Source organism: Epinephelus moara, chromosome 16 (genome assembly GCF_006386435.1).
Source record: "Epinephelus moara isolate mb chromosome 16, YSFRI_EMoa_1.0, whole genome shotgun sequence".
Taxonomy (NCBI): Eukaryota; Metazoa; Chordata; class Actinopteri; order Perciformes; family Serranidae; genus Epinephelus; species Epinephelus moara.
The window spans coordinates 21,531,954-21,553,941 of NC_065521.1; the positions used below are offsets into that span (position 1 = coordinate 21,531,954).

A 21,988-nucleotide genomic window follows, 5' to 3' on the forward strand; every position below is an offset into this window, starting at 1 on the left:
ATTTATTTTTTTTTGTCTGTCTGTCCCCTTTTAGCTGCGGCCCTCTGTGATCGTGCAAGTCAAGCGCTGTGGTAGGCTATTAGTCTCTGTGGTCAGAGGTCTGGAAGTCAGCCAGCGAGTCAGCACGCAGAACATTTTCTCTGAAGGTTTCACACGTTTGTGTCATGTAAAGTTCAGTCTTTTAAAACGTTTCCAAAAATGATTGATCTTTCGACACTCTACTGAAGCTTTAAACTCACATAAACAGCAATGAAATGGTGAAATGACTAATTCTCCTTGTGTACCGCTCTCAATAGTCCCTGATTATTTTTTCATAATAGCAAAGCGTTCTTCTATTAGAGTGATAATTAGCCCGGTTAGAGGCCGAGGAAGCTGAGACAGTGCAGTCGGAGCAAGGCCAGAGTCTATACATGCAACATTTATAAATACAGAGCGCTGCTGCCTCCTTAACACCCAGACCTTTGCGGCACAGCTCCTTTAATATCCATTCAGCTGCACAACTCAAAGATTTCATTGCCTCAAAGTGAGCCAAGAAAGGGAGCAAGAAACTCGGTGCTGCACATTTTCATTCGTTATGATCGGCAAAGCGAAAAAGGAAGTGGAAGGGATGGAGGGTGGTGGTGGGGGGTGCAGGTTTTGAACAGAAAATCTTGACGAGGAGAGGGGGGGGATATCCCTTGTCAGCTGTTTTTTCTTTTCAAAAGGATGCTGAGGACCCCCGCTCCCCCCTCCAGTAAAGGGACTTTTTCTTGTGTTAAACATGCTTCAGACTGAACATGTAAACACCCCTGGCGAACACATTCAAATGCTTTAATCATAGGATCGAACCAGATGAATTATAGATGGCCTCTGTGGTGAATTATTCAGCGTTATATACTTTCATCTGACATAAATATTACTTTTTTCTCTTCTGCCCTCCATCATGAATATTTATGCTTTAATGTGAGCATCCGTGGCATTTATCCTCCGTTAATCAGGTCTTATGTGATTTTCAGAATCAAACTGCGTAAGTTGCAAGCTTCATTTTTTTTCCCGTGGGTGGTAGCTAAGGCCTCCATTAAAGCCAGTCTTCAGGATTAGGTCACAATCCATTGGCTACTGTGGTGAATATGCTGGGTGCAGTAGAAAGATGTTGTTGACTGGGACATTTTCAGTCAATCTGCTTTTTTAGTGTCGTTTGCTGCTTTGACGAAACCTATGCAATCATCTGGATGAGTTGATTTGAGGAGATGACGACATATAAGCTGTGCCTCTGGATGCATGTGTGCAGTATATGTATAAAGCTGATGTCCATTGCACCAGTATATGTAACAAAGCAGCCCTTTTTTTGGCCAATAGTCTTTTACAAGGAAACAGAGAGGGAGTGCCTGCCTCTTAAACAGCTTTTGTTTCACCTTTGCAATTATTTATTTTCAAATAGCCCTTCAGGGTAATGTTCCATTTTCTTATTTCACACCCCCTTTTCTCATAAATGAACCGTCATTGCAATAAATCACTGCACAAACAGAGACTTGCACACACTGTGAAAGGTCCAGAGATTTATGTAACACATTCATGTTTCCCACTTCCACATTTTAGTACTACTCTAGCAGAGCCTGGCTAATAATAGCCGCTATTAATATTTCTTGTTGCCTAGCAACCCCAGCAAGTAATAGCTTACTCTGGAAAAATAGATGACCGATAAGGAAAAAGGAGGGGAGGAAGGGGGGTGTTGGTGGGGGTTGGAGTGGGGGGGGGATTCAATTCATTTATTATCTCCTGGGACAAGAGGAGCTTATTTCTGAGGCTGCGGAATAGGAAAGTAGGCTGTATATTGAGAAATATTTTAAAGCAATTGAAGATGACGTTATTTTCATTTTGGTTCCATTAGGGATGTTTCATTTGATGTTTCCCCAACAAAGTCAATTAACCTTAATTTCATACTGATAAAGGTATAATAAGGAAGATTAAATTTATGCCTGCTGAATGCTTAAAGAACAATAAAGGTGGATGGAAATAGGCTCTCACTGTAACGGGGTCGGAAATGAAGAGATGAGCCCGTACCTTTGTTGTACTGTGTTAACAGAAGCCTTTCGGTAAAGCCACGAAATTGGAGGAGATAGCTGGAAAACCAAAGCGCTAATCGTTCACCAGTCTTCTCTCACCGTTGCTGAAGAAGCAAATAAAAAGTCAACAGCGTTACCTTAAGGATACACTCCTCTTCAATAAAAGCTATCCTTCAGAGCACATATAAACCTCCTACAAGTACAAGCTCAGCTGGAGCAACAGATACGCTTCATCTCAAGGGATGTTGTTGCTGGTTTTTGTACAACATTTAGCCCGAGGCTAAAGCTCTGTAAACTTCTCCCTGCTTTGGGATTCTCTTTTTCAGCGCACATCGATCCTACAGCAAACACAGTTAAATCATTACAGCAGTGAGAGCACTGGATTGACCATCATCTTCATACTGCATACTGTACGCACACAATTTTGCATCAGTTTGTCCTGGTAGCTTTTAAGTCTGTAATTTCTGCTCATTTAGAGTTGACTATATAATAATCTTATGATTTCTGGCATGCAGAACAGCATATGTCTCTGCAAGAGCCCTGTTTTTTCCTGCAAAATTTATTCTGTCTGACAACCTCCTCTTTTCCATCTAATTATGACTCCACAGGCAGCAGAAATATTAGCTGCTGAATCAAAAAGATGTGTAGCAGATGGAAAAAACAGGTGTCAAATACATGCATTGAGTATTAGGCAAATTTCAGAGCTTGAACATTTGAAGTACATTGAGGTTTTCTATTTTTATTTTCAACCGGCAGAGCCAGCACTTTGTTCAGGTGTGGGGTTTGATCCTTTCTGCCGCAGTCGCATGTTGTTCATAATAGTCTTAACTGCCAGTTTTGAACCGTTTCTCAGACTTGAAACTGCTCCATTTACAAGGACTCCAACAAGCAGAAGGATCAACAACGGTATTATAAAAGACAGAGCTGTCAATCACAAATGCTCTTACATTCTCCTAACTCCTCCCAACATCAGTGACCTACTCTGTCAGCTCAAGGAAGAGACGGCGAAGTCTTGGATGACTGGATACTGCGAAATGTAACATGCTTTCGTGTGAATGTTCATTGCAGAGGGAGAATCCCTGTCTCACCCTCAGCTGTCAGCATTTCTGCCACCCCGGCGCTCAGGGAGGAGGTGGCATCCAGGGGTCTTGTGTTCAACAAGCCCCCTGATTGCTTAGGTCTGTCTGAGGCTACGGCCGAGGGGAGATGCAAGCAAGATCTACCGCTTTGAAAAAAAATAAAAGAGGAGGGACACTCACCAGCAGACGGTAATGAGGGGTCGTGGAGGAGTTTGCAGAACGGGCCCAACATGGAGCCTTGAGGGGCGCCGGCGCGTTTAAATATTGAAACAGAGCACCAGCCCCTGTCTCATTACCGGTGTAATGAGGCTGGTTAGGGAGGAGGAATGCCCCTGCCGTCAAAAAAGCAGCTGCCAGTTTTACAAGTTTATGTCACACATTCAGTCAGACGATGGGAAGTTTGCTTAGTTAAACTGTAGTTTAAACATGTGGTGCTCCATTAATATTTTTGGCAGGACGTGTGAAAAGCAGTTGATTTATAACATTGGTGGACCAAATAATTTTGGGGACTTCCTGAGAGGAACTGCCTATTGGAGAGCTCCCCAAAGAGCTACATACCTGCAAGGACTTTTTTCTGTTTGCATTTCCACCTCCAATAGGAACACTAAAATGACATACTGTAAGCCGGCTGAAAAATCGCATCGCATAGATATTCAGTAAAGCCTTGACGTCACTGTTGGTCCATTTGTCTGCTTTTGTTTCAATTGCTTTTTCTTTTGACCAGTCTTTTGTGTTTTTTATTGTTTGTTGTTTACAAGGCTAATGGGTATTTAAAAATGGCGGTTGCCAAGGCTTCATTGGCTATGTTCAACCAATCAGCATACACTTAAGTCAGTCATAGTTTCGCTTCTTCTTCTGTAGGAGTAACCACTCTGAAGTAGAAGCTAAAAAAAAAAAAAAACGTCATTGTTAGAGCTATGACTGTTCCTCGTTCTTACGGTGCAGTAAGGGGGATTCTTGGAACTATGAAAATGTTCCTCTGGTCCGAAAATGCATAGTGACAAGCAGGTGTTGATGCCATGAATAATTTGTCAGCTGAAGATGCAGCTTTAGCTATGTATTTTTAAGGCTGCATTAAAATTAAAAGAACTCCACAGCTGGATGGCAGACACACTGCCCTGACATGATACCATTATATAAAATTGAAATTGGAGCAACTTTAGCATTCATTTAGAGTCATGTTGGTGGCCACTTGATGGAAATATGTGTAACATTCACTGTCCTTTAGCTCTGGTGCACCTGAGGAAAATATCTGGGTCTTTGACAGCTAGATGTTTGACTTCCCTGGGTGGTTTCTAACTTTGTTTGTCTGCCGTTTGTGCTGAGCATGTACGATACATTTGAATTGTCATAGTTGTTTTTTTAACGACTGGAACTGTGGTTTACAACAGGTTTAGATAGTACCAAGAAATATCAGGATACAGGGGTGTAGTGCTATTTGTGTAAGTCCCAGAGTACGCCGATGACTCACGCATGTGTACACAGTTAAGTTGTCGCGCAATTCGAAGGTTATTTACACCCTATATTCCTACAGTGGCAAGTTAACGTACGCTGTCAACTATAACTCTAAAATGAGAGATGTTATGTCACCTTTTTATTTTTTCTAGTTACTAGACTGAGAAAAAAATATTTAATTTGCTGTACCACTTAAAGGTTACTGCTAGCACCTAGTACCAACTTTTAAGGTTGAATGTTTTCTTGCATGTTGCTCAATGCATGAGTTGACGTGAATCAATTGGCACACCTCAAACGTTGAGGACACTTTGAACAATTCATTTATTTTTATTGTCTCTCTTGCATGCCATGTGCTTTAGTGATTATTGGATCCTTGAGCGCTTAAAATTGTATGAATTTTAAATGGCTTATGTGAATTTCAAATATTATACTTCGTCACTTGAAAAGAAAAAGTGGCAAAGCATCGTTCTGGTTTGCTCCAGCAGCACTACACCGCTGTCAGGACATAAAACCAAAACAATAAGCTAAAAGAGGCTTAAAAGCTATAGTTAGGTGATAACTCAGTCATTCCTAATATGGAAAATATTGATTCATGAAGCTTTAAGTTTGGAAAACTTACCTCAACCAGGCCTCTATTAAAAAGTATGATGCAGAAATACCCAGTGTATCAGTACATGTCTGTGCAGTCGTGCACAGTGCATCAGTACAGTGTGTTTGCTCTGCCTTTATTTGCAGGATCAGTCTTTGTCAGAGTCACTGATTGCTACAAGGTTATGTGAGCTTGACTTCATTTAATCTGTGAAAGTAAATTTATTTTGCATCACTTGGCATTTAGGACATAGACAGCGGGGGAAAAGGCCGTAACTATTTTAATGCAGTGACATAAAAACTATACTGACAGCTGTGTTTATTGACAGCACAGGGATAGTTAGATAGAGGCCCAATCAAGCCATTAAAAAGATCAGAGTAAGCCTATCCACACTGTACACAAACATCTTAGACAGCAATATCCAGACAAATATGTTGATATAATATATGGAAATGAAAACGCACTTAAAGCAAAGGGGTGAATATAAAGAAAGTGTTCACAGTGTGTACAGTGCACACACGATCTAATGAGAACTGCCTTAAAATAAACTTTATCTAAAAGAAAAGACTGTCACTGAGAAATTGCAGCTTGATTTGACTCCACATGCTCAGTGCAGCTGGATTACTTGTGTTTTTTAAATTGAAACAGCAATCTTTTTTTTTCCACTGTAGGTTTTAGACATATCTCATATGACCCGCTTGCTCTGCTGCCTTTCACTGGGATAGATATGACATCTCGGTGACGTTCCCAGATAAATCACTTTTTGTAACAGTAGAAATGTTTTCTGTTGCGGCTTTTCATTTCACAAAAGACAGATGCCCTTCAGTGCTACACTCCACAACAGGGGTGAACAATGTGTCTTGTAGTTGTCAAGAGAAATGACAGCGAGATAATTGGTAGGGCACTCCCGTTTCATTTAAACCGAAACAAATAGGCTTCCAAAGAGAGAAATGTGCTTTAAAAAAGTAAAGCTTTGTTTTGTGCGGGTTATTATGCGGGCTTCGCAGTGAAATAATGAAGAGGAGTATTAACAGATTGAGCATTAAAAACAAATGCACATTCATTGCAGTTCATGAATATTCATGGCACTAATTCAAATAACCTTAGGCGACTGTTACGACTAATGAATATTTAAAACAGCTTGGTCACAGAGATTTGAACATTGCGTTACAGCTGACTTTCTGGGATCATCTTGTACAAGGGTAAACAATTAGGAATGGCAAAAACAGATTTCAGTGGTGATCAAAATACATCTGGAAAACAATATCTCATGTTGTCACATTAGTTATGGGCGATTGACGCTCCGAAGGAGAACGTGATGACATGCGAGAGGACAACGGGGTGAAGAGTCGGCGATCATCAGGACTATTAGTTGATTAATCAATTATTAAGTCAATAGATAATTAATGGGGGAAAAAATTTGAGAATTGAAATCATTAACAAAGTAAAGCAGCTTTCCAAGTGTAAACATATGCTGCTTTTTAAATTAAACACCTTTGAGATTTTAACAAATGTTTGCATTGGCATAGATTTTGGGGGACGCAGGGGCACATCCCCCTAAATATTTTTAACATAAGCATTTGCCCCCCCTAAATAAAATGTGGAAGTAAGGACTTTTATTTTGACAAAATTAAAGACATTTCCAACATAAACGCATGAATAAAACTTCACTGGAATGCAGGAAATTCAATGTTTGACATTCAAAATTTCCTGAGGGAGGACCCCTAAGACCCAGTTTCATATGTGTCACCCTACATTTATGAAATGGAGCCAATGCCCTTGTTTGGTTGGACAAAAAAGACGCTATCTCAAACTGTAACTTAAGGAAATTGTGATGTGTGTTTGCCTATTTTCTCACATTTTGTAATCCAGTTTCATCATAAAAGAGATTTTAGGTTGCAGCCCTAATCAGTTTTGATGAGTAGCCCTGTTCTGTCCTCAAACCTTTTGAGCTGTCTCAGTCCTTTAAAGAGCAGAAAGAGAAAAGCAGCCCCAGCACAGCGACTAACAGAGCGGCTCTCACCCTCAGAGGGACCCGCAGCTGACTAAACATGTTTACATTTACCACGCTGGTACTGAAAAAGCAGGAGAATCCCGTACTGCCCACTTAAAAGGGGGCCTCGGCTGCTTCCTTTGAGGGATCAGCGTGGTGACTCGTCCTCCTCGCCACCACCGCAACGCTAATTAGGCCCGCCACAAAGCCAGCCTGTGGGGATAATGTCCCATTATTAGAGTCATTTGTTTCAATTAACCGCTCTGTGATTCTACAATAGCACGGCGCGGCCCAGTGCAAAGAAGCCATTACTCTCGACCAAGGAACCGCTGAGGTTTGGAACAAGAGTGTTTGTAAGAAGGTTACGGATACCTGCTCCTGCCAGCGGTGGTGCTGCCAGGCTCCACGTAGTGCCGCAGTCATTGATGAGTTGTTTCAGCACTTGTTCATATCTTCCTTTTTAGGGTGTTTAAAGACTGTTTTTGCTGTTGCTGAATTTTTTTTGTTTTGTGCACTTCACTGAGAACTGATTGAAAGTTAGTAAAGGGGATTGTTGACTCGAGCTGGAGGCAGTTTCCTTTTACATGCTGAGAACATTGTGGTGTGCTGAATTACTATTCTGCTACTGTATACTTACTGTATGCTACATGCTCCTTTAGACATTTTTAGACTGCAATCAGGTTACTTTCTGCAGGAGGCTCTCTTTTTTCTCCTCAGCTCATGCATTTACTCTCGTAACTCTAAAATCCTCGTTGTAGATTTGAGGAGTTTTAATCATCTATTTTCATCACATCAGCAGGAAAAAGAAAACAGATTGCTCTGACAACACAGACTTGCAAAATAACAATTAATCTGGAGCCTTTATGGCCACCAACAAGCGACCCTTGATAATAGCTGTTTGCACTGTTTCTGCACTTGCACACTGCTTTCTGTTGGTCACAGCTGGAGGCTAAAAGATCCTACTGGTTGCAGGTTGCATAAGGCATGAGTATGAGAGAGATTATGTCTGTGATTTGTTGCCTGATGTAAGAGGAATAATGTCAAGAAGTGGCGTTTGTATTAACAGCTTTGATGCCAGTTCTTCAGTGACTCTTCAAGCAGCAAAAACATTGTGTCTGTAAAAATTAACTTCTTGTTTGAAACATCACTCCCTCCCGATCATTTGCATATTGTTTTTTTTAGCAGCAGCCAGCTTCACTGTAAACTACCTCAATGCTTTTGGACACTTAACAGCGGCAGTACAAAGACGCTTATCAACTCCAAATGCTCCCGAATACAATATTTCAGAGCACTTTTAGGTCCTTTCAACACTAGATAATGGAAACTTCGATTGCTACCAAGAGGTTGCTGCCCTGTGATGCCTCTGTTGCCAGGCTCTCTCATTGGCTTTCTCCCCCCGCTGCGCAGATGTTTACAAAGAGACATCACCAGCTCACATTAAAGGGTTCAAGTTGTCCCCTCGGGCTGTTGCTATGGAAATAACCCTGCTATGGTCGCTCATTCATGTTTGATTAATTGTTTTTTCCTCTCTGTGCTGTTGCCTCTACAAAGACCTCATCATGGGAACATTTCATCTTGAAAACAAACAATAGAAAAAGACGAATATGTCCAAATCTGTTTTATTTGGACTTTGAGATATTCTCTCCTCCAGCTTTGAGGACAATAGTGCTGATAAAAGTCTTAGAAATTGTATCAGTGTTGTATAAATGTTAATAAAGCATAGCCTGCGAAGCCATACAATCATAAAGACTTTTTTTTATTTTGTTTCCCAGACTCACCTGGACTGAAGATAAGCATTTCGCCTTTTTCCCCTCCTAAATTGCACTGTGTAGTGCTGAGCTACAGCAACCCACTGGGGCCAATTAGGATGCCAGCAGAGCCAGGAAGTGCATAGCAGATGCTTTTGCCACTATTTATTAAAATCCAATCTGCGGGGGCCCCTCCAACAGCTCGTTAAACTACCGTTAATCTAATTAGCTCTCACTTGCCACTGTTTTCACCACATTACCAAATACAAGGGCCTCGACTTTGCAATTTAGGCTGATTAAGTAGGTCCAGTGCTGTTAGGCAGAGCTTGTAGGGAGGAGCTCCTCAGAGCTGTCAGTCATTTTCCAGAGTCAGATAAATCATGCAGCCTAGTACAGCAATGGCTTTGGGCTCGAGTTTGAATTAAAATATCTGCAATGGGAATATTGGTTGAAATCAAATCCACATTGCCAGCTCTGTAGTGCAAGCCCACATGTCTGAAAACACTAATGAAATACTCCACATCATAAAGGCCTTGTATATTTGTAATGGCACGGTACCAGAACTGGATACAAATTCCATAATGGGCTCTTTATGGATCAGGTCTCTGCGATTCCCACTTATGTGCTTTCATGTCTTTTAGATCGCGATCATGAATCTGCACTTCCGGTTCATTATTGTTTGGGCCGGGCTGTATTTTTATTTGATGAGTGCTGCTCTCTGGAGCAAGTGCCTGGTTCTACTCAGAGATCTGTGCGGCGGCTTTGACATGCAGTCCTGCTCATTGCTTACAGATGGGCAGTCTGACATGGAGCCGTAATCGCTTCCAGATGAGTCAAGCACAGTATATATTTTAAGACATATTTTAATCCATCAAGCCGTCATGTTGAACTACGATGGGAATACACAAAGAGAAGACTAACACAGGGCTGATTGTAGAATAATTGACAGGTCGTATAAGACATAAAGAATTTATGGGAACATGTACTTTCAATCGACTATCACATAATGTGTAATATTCAAACAATTTTAACAAGCATCTTGTATTTTGGATTCCATCCATGACGTCTACAGGCAGTCGTAGTTTAGAGAAAGTTGAATCATTCTGATCTCAGACAGCTTTGTTTACATTCTCATTTTGCCTGCCAACATTTTGTAAGGCCACAATCTCGACAGCATTACACACGGGGGCACTTTGAAATGTGAGGTGAAAGCGATATCTAAATAACAACGAAATGCATGTAATAAAAAACGAAATGTAAGCCCACATGATCCTCCACCCTAATTATGGAAACTTAACAAAGACTTGCTCTTACTCTTTCTCAAAACCCACTCCAGCATTTATTCTCTCCAAAATCATCACATCATACAGTCAGAAAGGCTTGCATCATCTTGTAATTTATTTCAAATACATGATGCTGGAAAAACTTTGGTTAGTATTCATCATTTATCACACGTTTCTTTACTGCGTGCATCCTCACAAGCTGCAGCAACCAACTGGATGGATGATTCAGTTGACAAACAGGCTTTCGCGTTTTTAAACCTGCTGACTTTGTAGCCACTCATGAAAGACGTGTGCCACAATAACTTTGTGCTCTCGTATTTTTGTTGCACTACACAACATCCAAGAACCCACTTTTTCTTTAAGGCTGCGAGTTATAGCTGGTGGTGAAAATTGTAGAAAAATTATATATGGCATCTTGAAATTACATTATTCTCACTGCTGCTTCTCTAACCATGGCCATTTATCTATTTATAAACCCACAAAGGCTTAGAGTCTGTAACAGCTGCACTAAGCTGTGCTTCTCTCCAGTATGCTGGTGCGGAGAGGTCCGTGCTTGTACTGTTGAAGAGATTTATTCCACTGTATCACATACACTTTTTTTATTTATTTATTTTTTTACAAATGTAAAAATTCACTCTCAATAAAAAAGAGAATATTGGGCTTGGATACATAATGTGGGCAGAAACAGTTGTCAAAAAACTTTTATTTACAGCTACAGCAGGTCACTTTTATTAAAAAAAATAACTTATATTTCAACCCAGTCTCAGAAAATTTATGAAAATTGACAGTCTTTACAACGCATTACGTGCTGGTGGGCACAAAATGTATTAAAATTACAGAACACAAAAACAATGCCAATGCCAGGTCAATGAGGATCTTTTGTCACAGTGGACACAGGAATTGAGTAAAAAGAAGGAGAAAGTCCACGTAGGGCGGGCAGGAGAGGCGGTGGATGTGTCAAACAACCATGGACTTTCAACCGGGAGACTACTGTTCATCCAGCCATCCATCCGTTCCTCATTTTCATCCACTTATCCGAGACGGGGTCGCGGGGGCAGCAGGCCAAGCAAAGCACCCCAGACGTTCCTCTCCTCAGCAACGCTTTCCAGCTCCTCCTGGGGGACCCCCAGGCCAGACGAGATATGTTATCCCTCTATCGTGTTCTAGGTCTGCCCTGGGACCTCCTACCAGTGGGACTTGCCCGTAACACCTCCAACGGGAGGCACCCAGGAGGCATCCTGATCAAATGCTCGAACCATCTCAACTGACCCCTTTCGACGCAAAGGAGCAGCGGCTCTACTCTGAGCTCCCTCCAGATATCCGTGCCCCTCACCCTATCTCTAAGGTTGAACCCAACCACCCCACAGAGGAAACTCATTTTGGCCGCTTGTATTCATGATCTCATTCTTTCGGTCGCTACCCAGAGCTCATGACCATAGGTGAGGGTTGGGATGTAGATAGACCAGTAAATCAAAAGCTTTGCCTTCTGGCAGAAGCTGCACCAAACCACCGATCCATCTCATGCTCCATTCTACCCTCACTCGTGAACAAGACCCCAAGATACTTGAACTCCCTTGCTTAAGGCAGTAACTCTCCCCCAACCTGGATAGTTGGAGCACACCCTCCGGCCCCTTTTTTTTTTTTTGAAAATGGGAACCACCACCCTGGTCTGTTTATCTACCGTGTGAAACCAAAAGTCATCATAGTTATGTGAGTTTACAGATTTTACCTAGCTTAGCAAAATACTTCATGTAGGTACTTTACGTAACAACGCAAAATATGTAGGTGTACTTATGGCCTGTATGTAGTAGCACAGGGTGTGCTTGAGCAGTGATTCTCCAGGGTCTGATTGGTTGTTTTTGCTCGGGCACGATGGACTCTTATAAATGCCATTAGGAGCACTGGGAGGAGCCAGAGGGACATATTTTTTTGCAGATTTACTGTCTTATGTACTACTGTCAGGATGTAATGTCAGTTTCAGCAAATACTAATTTAGCAAAACCTAGATAGATATTGTTGTGTAAGTGCGGTCCTGAGTTGATCCTAACTATTGGTATCAGGGTCTGCTCGGGCATATTTTAATGGAACAGGTAAAATGAAGTCGATCCCTTATAAAGATCCTTTCTTTACTGCGCTGTCCACATCAGCCTGCTAGTGTTGCAGTGCTGCTCTCCTTAATGCTGCCACTAATTACCCTTAAAGCTGTGAGTAACTTGATGGTCGGCCAATATAAACTTGTCTGTTGTTGGTTTTGTGCGCTGTCTGCAAGCCGGTGTCTGCTCTTTGCTGGTTAATGAGATAAAGGAAGTGAGGTTAAAGCAACTATCTCAGGAGAATCAGGGAAAATAAAGGCAATTCAATCTGCAATAATTCTGCAGTTGCCACTTGTGACCACAGGGGTCACTGCTTAACAAAAACTGCATACACTGTGTTGAAAAATCAGTTGTTCACTCATTGCCCACTCCCTTTGTAATAGCCGTTTACTCTATGGTGAGCTGTAAATTGAGATTGTGTTATGAATCATCATCCTGCGTCATCGCTGAGAGCTGTAGTGTTGGATAACAATAATTTTTGCATCTTTGCATTGTGGCATTGTTTGCAGAAAGTAATGTACATGCTGTGGGTGCTTCTTCTGTGCATTGTGGGAATTTTCGAGACTACTATAGAGCATGAACACAATGAGATACTCAACTAAAATGAGACATATACCATATATAATAATATAAAAAGGAGTGTTTTCCAGCACAGTCGTAGTTCTGCTTTGAGCAAAGCTGAATAACATTTTTATCAAAAGGTACAGCATGTCATAAGCTTCTTTCGTGCCTTTTGAAAAACATACTTTAAAAAGTTCATTCTTAAGATAACATTAAGGCAGTTTAGCACAGAAAAAAGCAATGTTAAATGTGGTCTTATTATTGAAAAAGTCCTCTAGTTAAAACTTCTTTTACTGGCTTTTTTCCAGGTCAGTCATTGATCAAAGATGATTTCAGTACCAATCTCTGATTGATGTTCTTGAATTGCTGTTTTAAAGAGCCTCTTCTGTATCATAGTCAGCTGCTGAGTGGTGCTTGTACTTCATTCTTCAGGCCAGTGCACATTCAGACAACATTTCCCTGCAAAAACTAGCATGTAAAAATGGATTTATCGTGTATTCTCTGTTGATGCTTGCACTGTACACTAACTCTGTGCCACAAACACACTGAGAGCCAGTGTTGTGTGCATATATTCTCAATTTTACAGCTGTTTGGTTTGAAATCCACAGAAGTGGTATAGACTTTGGAAGTGGATGGCATTCAGATTTGATTTAGTGTCATGCTCTGCATCGTGCTTTGGTGTAATGACCATCGCGGTAAAGAGAAAGTGTATCTGTGCATCACCTCTGAGTAGTTCCTGTTTGTTTTTATGGCCTTTTGAAATCGATACGCCATGCAGCACTCTCCACTCTGCTGCTCAGTGTATATGATGATGATGATGATGGTGATGATGATGATGATGCATATATTCAGGAGGCCGTGATTGGACAAACACTTTTATACTCTCCCATACTATTACCTGATTTTATTGTCTAATTTTCATGTCTCTTAAACTCTGTCGGCCTCTGCGACTGCGCCCGTCCTTCTTTTTGTTATCAACCCTCTTCTCTCTACATCACTCCACCTCCCCTCCTCCTTTTATCTGCCCTCTCTACATCAACTCTCTCTCTCTTTTCCTTTGCGTCTCACACTTCTCTCTCACTCTCTCTCACTTCCTCATTCTCCCTCCCTCTCCCCCTCTCTCTCTCTGCTGTTTTGATAGTGACGCAGTTATCAGGCTGTCAATTCTAATCTTGTCTTGCCAGTGCAGTGCTGTCCATTCAGAATTACAGCTACCCCCTCCTCCCTATCTGTCTCCCCACATCCACCAGCCCTCAGACAACAGAAACGCTGATGGGATGAGCAAGCTGAGGCTGACACTATGGTTCAGACTTTTGCTAGTAAACCAGAAACCTGTGTACAAAATATATTTAGACTCCACTGCTGTGGACAGGACACGGTGGTCTTACCTAGCAACAGCCATGTGCTGTTTTCGGCCGTCTCTACATTGTGGTCTTTGAAATATAGCTTACATGAATGTGTTTTTCAGTATCAGTATCAATGTCTTATCATGCGGAGAAAAGCAGTGTCCAAAAACTAAAGAGAAAAATATATTCTGTCCCCTCTGGTCTCACTGAACCTCAATACTTTTTCTGTACAGACCAAAGCGCGTGTGTAGCGCTAAGTATCAAAAACTGCCATGTTTGCTCATTCAAAATGTTTAATTCATCTTTGATAAGACAGTTGCATGTTTAAATCAAAATGTTGCTTGTTTTAGACAACATTTTATTCAAGCAGACGTCTTAGCTGTTTGTGTTTAGACAGCATTTAACATTTGAGAGGTGAAGGCTTTTTTGTTAAAGGTCTAGTTTGTAGGATTTAGTGGTATCTAGTGGTGAGGTTGCAGATTGTACCTAACTGAAACTTCTTCCATGTGCTAAGCAAGTCAGAGAACTGTGGTGCAAATGAACCTATTTAGATCCAGTGTTTGATTTGTCCGTTAAATTTGACATAGTGGCCAAATCCTGGAATTACAACTTCCGCATCTGTCAGCTGATGTTATGGGGCCCATTAGACTTTTTCCCATAGACTTCTATTTTGAAAGAGACGTCTGTAAATCAACAGATAATTTTTTTGAGATACATTAACTTCCCAGTACGAACACTTAAATAGCCCTTATTTAAAATGTTGTGTCCTAAAAGATGTAAAATTCACTACGAGCCAAGTCCAGAGTTATTCTGAACTGTCATTAATGTGAGTGAGTATACGAGACCGAGCAGTTTGGAGGTGGTTTTTAAATGAAATGCATGCGTGTTTGCTCTGGGCCCCTCGATGCAGGAGATTTGGGTAATTTTATACTGAGAAATCAAACTTTTTTTTTTTGTCATGCGCTACTAGGCAATTTTCATAAGAATAAACCAGGCCCCATCTCTACCGCTGTATCTAGTTCTCTTAATACATCCAGTCCTGTGTTTGTTTGACACTCTTTATACCAGTTATTTTGAAGTATAGTGAACTCTCAGCGCAGAGCTTTTATTTTGAAGTGCAATTTCCTGCTGTAGAGTGAGTGGCTAACGGACGGCTACTTTACAAAGACGGCAAACTATTTTGATGACATGGCCAAATGCAAGTATGACGCTGAATATATTAAACTGTGTGGACCTTGAATTAATGACTAAAGAGAAATCTGGACCCTGTGGCTGGACCAGTTGGGAACCACTGCTTTATACTACATCACCTGACTTCCTTTTTTGCTCCCGTCATAATTACTACAGCCAATAGAGGTTGCCGCCTAGCAATGAAAATGGGTTGTAATAAGCTGCTTGACTTATGCAGTCGTTTTTTGGGGGGATTTCTGTGGAAACGTGGCCAAAGATAGACAACATTACATCATGTCACATCACAATATCTCCAGCACAACTACAGTGTTGCGGGACAGGAGATAAATGTCCAACAGTCTAAAACGGGAATGGTAAACGTCAGGATCTACTGTCGGCACATCAGAATCAAAGAGCTACTTTACAGACTTACCATTTTGCATCAACAGTCACACAGGGAGAAATCCATCGTAGAAGAGGACCAGATACCAATCTCTCCTCTGACAGTATCAGAAGATAGACCAGAATTCAGTGCAGCCACAAGATGTTGAGTTATGAATAAGGGATGTGACTCTCTTCTTTTTTTTTTTCTCAACTGACAACAACAGCTGTCATAATCATTACTGTTCTCTGCACCTGCAGGAGAAAGCCGATGAAAACAAGCTTGATATTGTATAGTGGATACGTGGTGGGTATTTGTTTATCCACCAGCAATAATTTGTAAAGCCAGCAAGTAAAACCACTCTGATGAATGTGTTTGTGATTGAGGGAGAGAAGAATAAAGTAACCGCTGCTTCCAATATTTGAGTAATTTTATCCATGTAATAGCCAATATCAGATATATGATATAAATTTTTATCTGGTCACGTAAACTCCACAGAGCCACTGCAAAAAAAACCTCATACAAACAAGTATTAATCTTGAGAAATTTGCTATCAACCACAAAACTCTGCCGATGGAGTAAGCAAAAATGACTTGAAGAGATTTATTTGAATTAACTTAAAGGTATACTAACGCAGGATTTGGTTGCTGTTTGTTTGTAAGTAAAAGCCAACTTCAGATTCACTCTCATTTGGCGTTTCACCTTGCTATGTTTGCAGTATTTTGGCGTTGTGTCTCCTGGATGCCTTCTGCTTACGGTCTGGCACCTGGTCGCTACCTCTTTGAAAAGCCCCGACCTCACCTGAGTGCTGTGGGGTTATCCCAAAAATGTCCCAAGAACGAAAATAATAAGAAAATACGACAAAAAAATAGGCAGAGTCTGACGAAAAATAGACTGTTGCACACTTCTAGATGATGATTGAGAGGGATTACAGTAAATCTTTAAAAATCAGGTCGCTATAACATAATTTGACCTGAAAACTAGTTGAAAAAGAGAGATAGAGTTGATACAAGCAATAAAACAGAGCAGAAATTCAAGGTAAAGCAACTTTAGTATAATGAATGTTTAATTTTTACCCTTTCTCACTCAATGTATGTAATATGTATTACATTTATTATATTATATTATAGACTGGTCTGCTTATTGAAACATATATGTTTGGGATTTGAGTGTGACAGTCAGGAAATTCACTTGGGGAAGTTCACCCCAAAATAATTTGTATATCTTACTGAGTGTTATCAGGACAAGATTTCTTTAGATTATTTTAATTGACCTTATTTACAGTGAAGTTTCACCCACTCTTGGTTTTTTTTCATTAAGGTCTTCTGGGAAATGTAGGACAGCACAGCCAGCAGTAGATGTTGATTAGACAAGCTGAGACAAAATGAGAGCAAATTAAAAACCCCCAGATTGATTATGCATCTTACACAGTATCTAAGGGTGCATTTCTTCCTGTGCTTTATGTGGAGCCATTTGTATTCTTTTCAGTCTGTCAGTTTCATTGATATTTCATCTGGCCCTCTATAAGTTCACAAACATGAATCTCCAACAATGCGAGAGGAAAATAGATAAAGAAATGAAATAATGTGCCCCTTGTTCTCTTGGCTGATTGCATGTAGCTGCGAGCTGTTGTGTGTCATCGCACTTTCCTCTGTATGAATACATGTGAATTTTCCTGCAGATTATTTAGCCTTCTCTTTTTTCCTATTTTGTCATTCCATTAGCTCTACCTTCAGTTTATTCTATTTTCACTTCAAAGGCTTGAGTGGAACAGATGTCGTTTCAAATGCCTGTCTTCTGCCTCATTGCCTAAAAGTGAGGGATGATTATTTTTTAATGAAACCAGGCGTACTCGCACAAAAAAATGAATATTACCTGTAAGCTGTGAAATAGACAAGCAATACTTTCGCATCACCCTGAATGAGAACATCCATTCATTTCCACACACCACAAAAGCCATTTTGAAGTTTTCTTTAGCTGCCAAATGTGCTCCTGGACCTTGAATTTTGATTAGTTTAATTTCATGCTGTGTAGAATACAGTGTGTTGTTTGGCTGCAAATGCTTTGCTGAAACAATGCGATTTTCAAAGGCAGTCATTTCCCGTTTTCCAATTGACAGTTAAAGGGGAAAACATGGCTGTTGCTTAATCCCGTGATAAGTATGCATTAGATGGATGTGAACGTCTTTAAATGTCCTCAAGTTGCTGTTTGATACTCGCGCAGGGACAAATCTTTTTCATGGTTTGTTCTCCCCCCTGCTGAGTTTTAACACTGAAACCCAGGATCAGTGGATTATGAAAGGGAACGTTCAAAGCTGTTTAAAATTTCTAAAATGCAACCTGATGAAATAGGAACTTGGCCTTGGAGATGGGCTGCCTTTGCCAAAAGCTAACTCTCACTTCACTCAAAGCAACGTTTGAGTAACTCTTCATAACCCCTCACCCGTAAATAGTGCACATAAACATCCTTCATTTGACATAATACCAATGTATATCATTATATATTCAGTATGTCATTATATCTTCTATTATTTGGAAGGAAATTGGATTGTTATTTCCTGCCTTTATAGCAACTGAGAAATCAGGTTAACTGATGTTCCACTGATACTAATGGCAACATCAAGCCGTCACTTCTTCCTCGCCATCTTCCCTCAGCTGCACCTCTTCTTTCTCTCTTTCTCCTTATCTCTCTCTCTCTCTCTCTCTCTCTCCCCACTCCCTTCCTCTCCCTCTTTTCTCCCGTGCTTGATGTGTTCTCCTCGGCAAAGAAGGCAATTTCCATATAGAATCACAACCAGGATCAGGTGACCTGGATTTGACTCCCCGTCAAAGCCCTGCACGGAAAATGAAAATGTATTCATGTGTATTGGATCGAGTGCATCACACAGATGTGAGCCGTTTTTGCCTCCTGAAAATGGAGTAAGATTGCAGTGTGTTATTGTTGACAGACCAACTGGGTACATCCTATGAAAAATATAGATTTAATCCTTTTTTTATGCTTTCCTCAGAAAGTGGAGTTGAACGCTTTGTGATCTACATGAAAGAGACAAGATAAAAATTGAAAGAAAATCTGGAAATATCCATGAATCTAGCGATTTAACGGCTGATAAAGTAGTGCCCAGTGAGATTTTAATTAGCCCGCTATCTCATGTTTGGCCAGTTTCTCCTGACCCGCACCTCCCGACCCCCCTCGAACACCCCAGAGGCTAACCTGTCTCACTGACGTCCTGTTAGTCTTCATTCACCCATGTCCGTAAATTGATCTGTTTTCTCTTCTCAGAACAAGCTGTGACTGCTCTTCGCAGAACTCTGCTGCTTTCACCCTCTCTTCAGCGTTAATTGAATGTTCTATTCGGCTATTTCAATGATGTAGAGCGTCATGTGCACAGTGGTTAATGCTGAGGTTTTTTTAAAAACATATTTAACCTTGCAAAACTCTCGACTATCTTATCCAGTCGATACATCATGCCCAATAAATACACTAGACTCCTCAAGCATCTCTCTGTTGAAGCTGCAGCTAAAGAGTTATTTTCATCAACTGATTTATGACCAGCAACGTCTTTGTCTCTTTTCTCTCCCTCCCTCTCCATCCCTCTTTCTGCCTCCAGATAAGCGGTGAGAAGCGAGCCTCAGCGGAAATGATGAAGCCCAAACCCAAACCTCAAAAGAAGAAGAAGAAGAAGGACCCCAATGAGCCGCAGAAACCTGTGTCGGCCTACGCGCTCTTCTTCAGAGACACCCAGGCGGCCATCAAGGGCCAAAATCCCAACGCCACCTTCGGGGACGTCTCCAAGATCGTGGCCTCCATGTGGGACAGCCTAGGAGAGGAACAGAAGCAGGTATGAAACATGTTGGTCTATCTGAAACAAGAAAGTGGATGATAACGTACTAGCCAAAAAAGGAAGTTTTAAAGGGGCAGTCCTCCCCAGAATTAAAAATACATATTTTTCCTCTTACCTGTAGTGCTATTTATCAATCTAGATTATTTTGGTGTGAGTTGCAGGTGTGTGGAGATATCGGCTGTAGAGATGTCTGCCTTGTCTCCAACCTAATGGAACTAGATGGCACTCAGCTTGTGGTGCTCAAAGCGCCAAAAAAATACATTTGAAAAACTCAACAGCAGTTTCTCTCTCCAAAAATCATTACCTGGTTACTCAAGATAATCCACAGACCTTGTTGTGAACAGTTTCATGTAGGAACTATTTTCTTTCTACCGAACTGCACCCGCCAACCATATCTGCTAGCTGAACTAGCACCACTGAGCTAGCATCACTAGCTTCATCAAGATACGGTATTATATTAATTCTTTGGACAACAATATGATATTTGCCAGTCTGCCATGATATAAAATTTGGTTCAATAATAAGTGTCGAGATTCATAGACAACTTTTTTTTGCTAGTAACCTATTATAGGCTTAAGCACTCTTACATTGCATAAAATAGACTAGTGGCTAGCAGACTGTTCCTCTACTCCCTGCACTCGAAATTACATGTATTATTAGCCTAATGTTGAAACAGCGGCTTATGTGGCCATGTCACTGCCAGAAGTTGACAGAGTGAGATGCCCAGCCAGAATATTTTTTTCTCATAACAGCATTGCTTACTTACGGCATATGCTTTGTTTTTTGACCCATAGTTTCTCTAAAATCCAAAATATGTCCACACTGATGATTTATCCCTGAGTAAGTAACAATATCCTCATTGTCTTGTCTTTCGGCTGCTTTCCATTATCTGCCTGGCGCTGTTTAACAGTGATACGTAATTTCAAAATAAAGCCATATCCCAACGATGATATTGATCGATGTTTTCAGTTTGCACTGATGACATTGGACTGTTGATTATTGAATCAATATATCGACCCAAATCATTGGATAGTGACACCCCTACTGGCTAATGTTACAGCTCAGCCAAGGAGGACGCCATTAATGATTCCATTGCACACTGTCACAAGCACAAGCCTCTCGTCCATGCTTCCTTCTGTGTAGTGATTAATTTGGCGGGTGTAGTTCAGTAGAAAGAAAATAGTTCCTTTATTAAACTGCTCACAACAAGGTCCTTGGATTATCTTGAGTAACTGGGTCATGATTTCTAGAAAGAGACATTGCTGTTGAGTGATTCAATTGTATTTTATTGGGCGCTTTGAGCACCATAAGCCGAGTGCCATCCAGTTCTATTATATTTCACAGAAGAAAGACATCTCTATGACCGATATCTACAACACTTGGCAACTCACACCGAAACAATCCAGACTGATCAATAGCATTTCAGTTAAGAGGAAAAATATGTATTTTTGATATTGGGGTGAACTGTCCCTTTAAGTAGAAGGAGCTACTGTCACCTCCACATGTGAAACACTTTTCACAAACACAGTCACATGAAGACATTCTGGTCCAACCAGTAGATGGCGTGTGTGCTGCGGCAGGCGAGCAGCCTTTCCCTGGCGTTATGTGCTGTGTAATTACCAGAACATTGCTGTGAGATACAGCTCACCTTAATGAGCTAGTTCTTCTCTTTCTAAAGATAATCCATCCGTTTATCCCCACTCCCCTGACTCTCATAAAAATGATTTTCTTTCTAAATTTAATTCAAGCAAACGAGAGGAGGGGAAGGGTGGAGGAGTATTCTGTGCAGCAGCAGCAGCAGCAGCAGCTGTAAAACACTCTGAGACTAACAAAGTTGGACATTTTACAGGCAAGAAATGGTCAATATGGGAAAAATATAAACGCACCTTGGGAGATTTCAAGAGTGTCGGACAGATATTTTATGCAGTGGGTAGATTCACTTATACCCACATGCACATGCACACCTCCAAAAGCAAACATTCAGATATTAATACACACACACAGACACACAAACCCTCAATGGTGCTCTACTAGTTTCCAAATTTCACAATGCGAAGGCATCTTCTGAGTTTTTCTCTGCACTGTAGTGTCCATCAAAACTAAAAAAAGTGTTTTCCAAAAATATAGTGGATAAAGTGAAAACCGTGTTCCTTGCCAAAACAAAACTCCCACAAAGCTCCAGGCACAGGTACGGTCCGCACTTCCTGTGTCCCTCCAGCCTCCATAGCTGATGCCTCCACACCATGCATCTTCATTGGCCCTCTGACAAGCAGGGATGTGTGAAGTTCTCATTTCCACTCTCTTTATTTATATCTCTCGCCTGCTATTTTGATCCTGCCTAGAATACAGAATTAGTGACCCCCCCCCAGCCCCCCCCCCCCCCCCCCCCCCCCCGCCCTCTCC

General features: G+C 41.1%; 1 protein-coding gene across 3 annotated transcripts in view; it reads left to right on the top strand.

The window, feature by feature from the left end:
• LOC126403100 (thymocyte selection-associated high mobility group box protein TOX-like) overlaps positions 1-21,988 on the top strand; it is a 101,681-nt gene that overhangs the window by 70,711 nt on the left and 8,982 nt on the right. For all 3 annotated transcript variants that reach the window (XM_050065555.1, XM_050065556.1, XM_050065557.1), the window contains one exon: positions 19,352-19,582. In XM_050065555.1, coding sequence (XP_049921512.1) covers positions 19,352-19,582 — 231 coding nt within the window. The remainder of the gene's footprint in view (positions 1-19,351; positions 19,583-21,988) is intronic.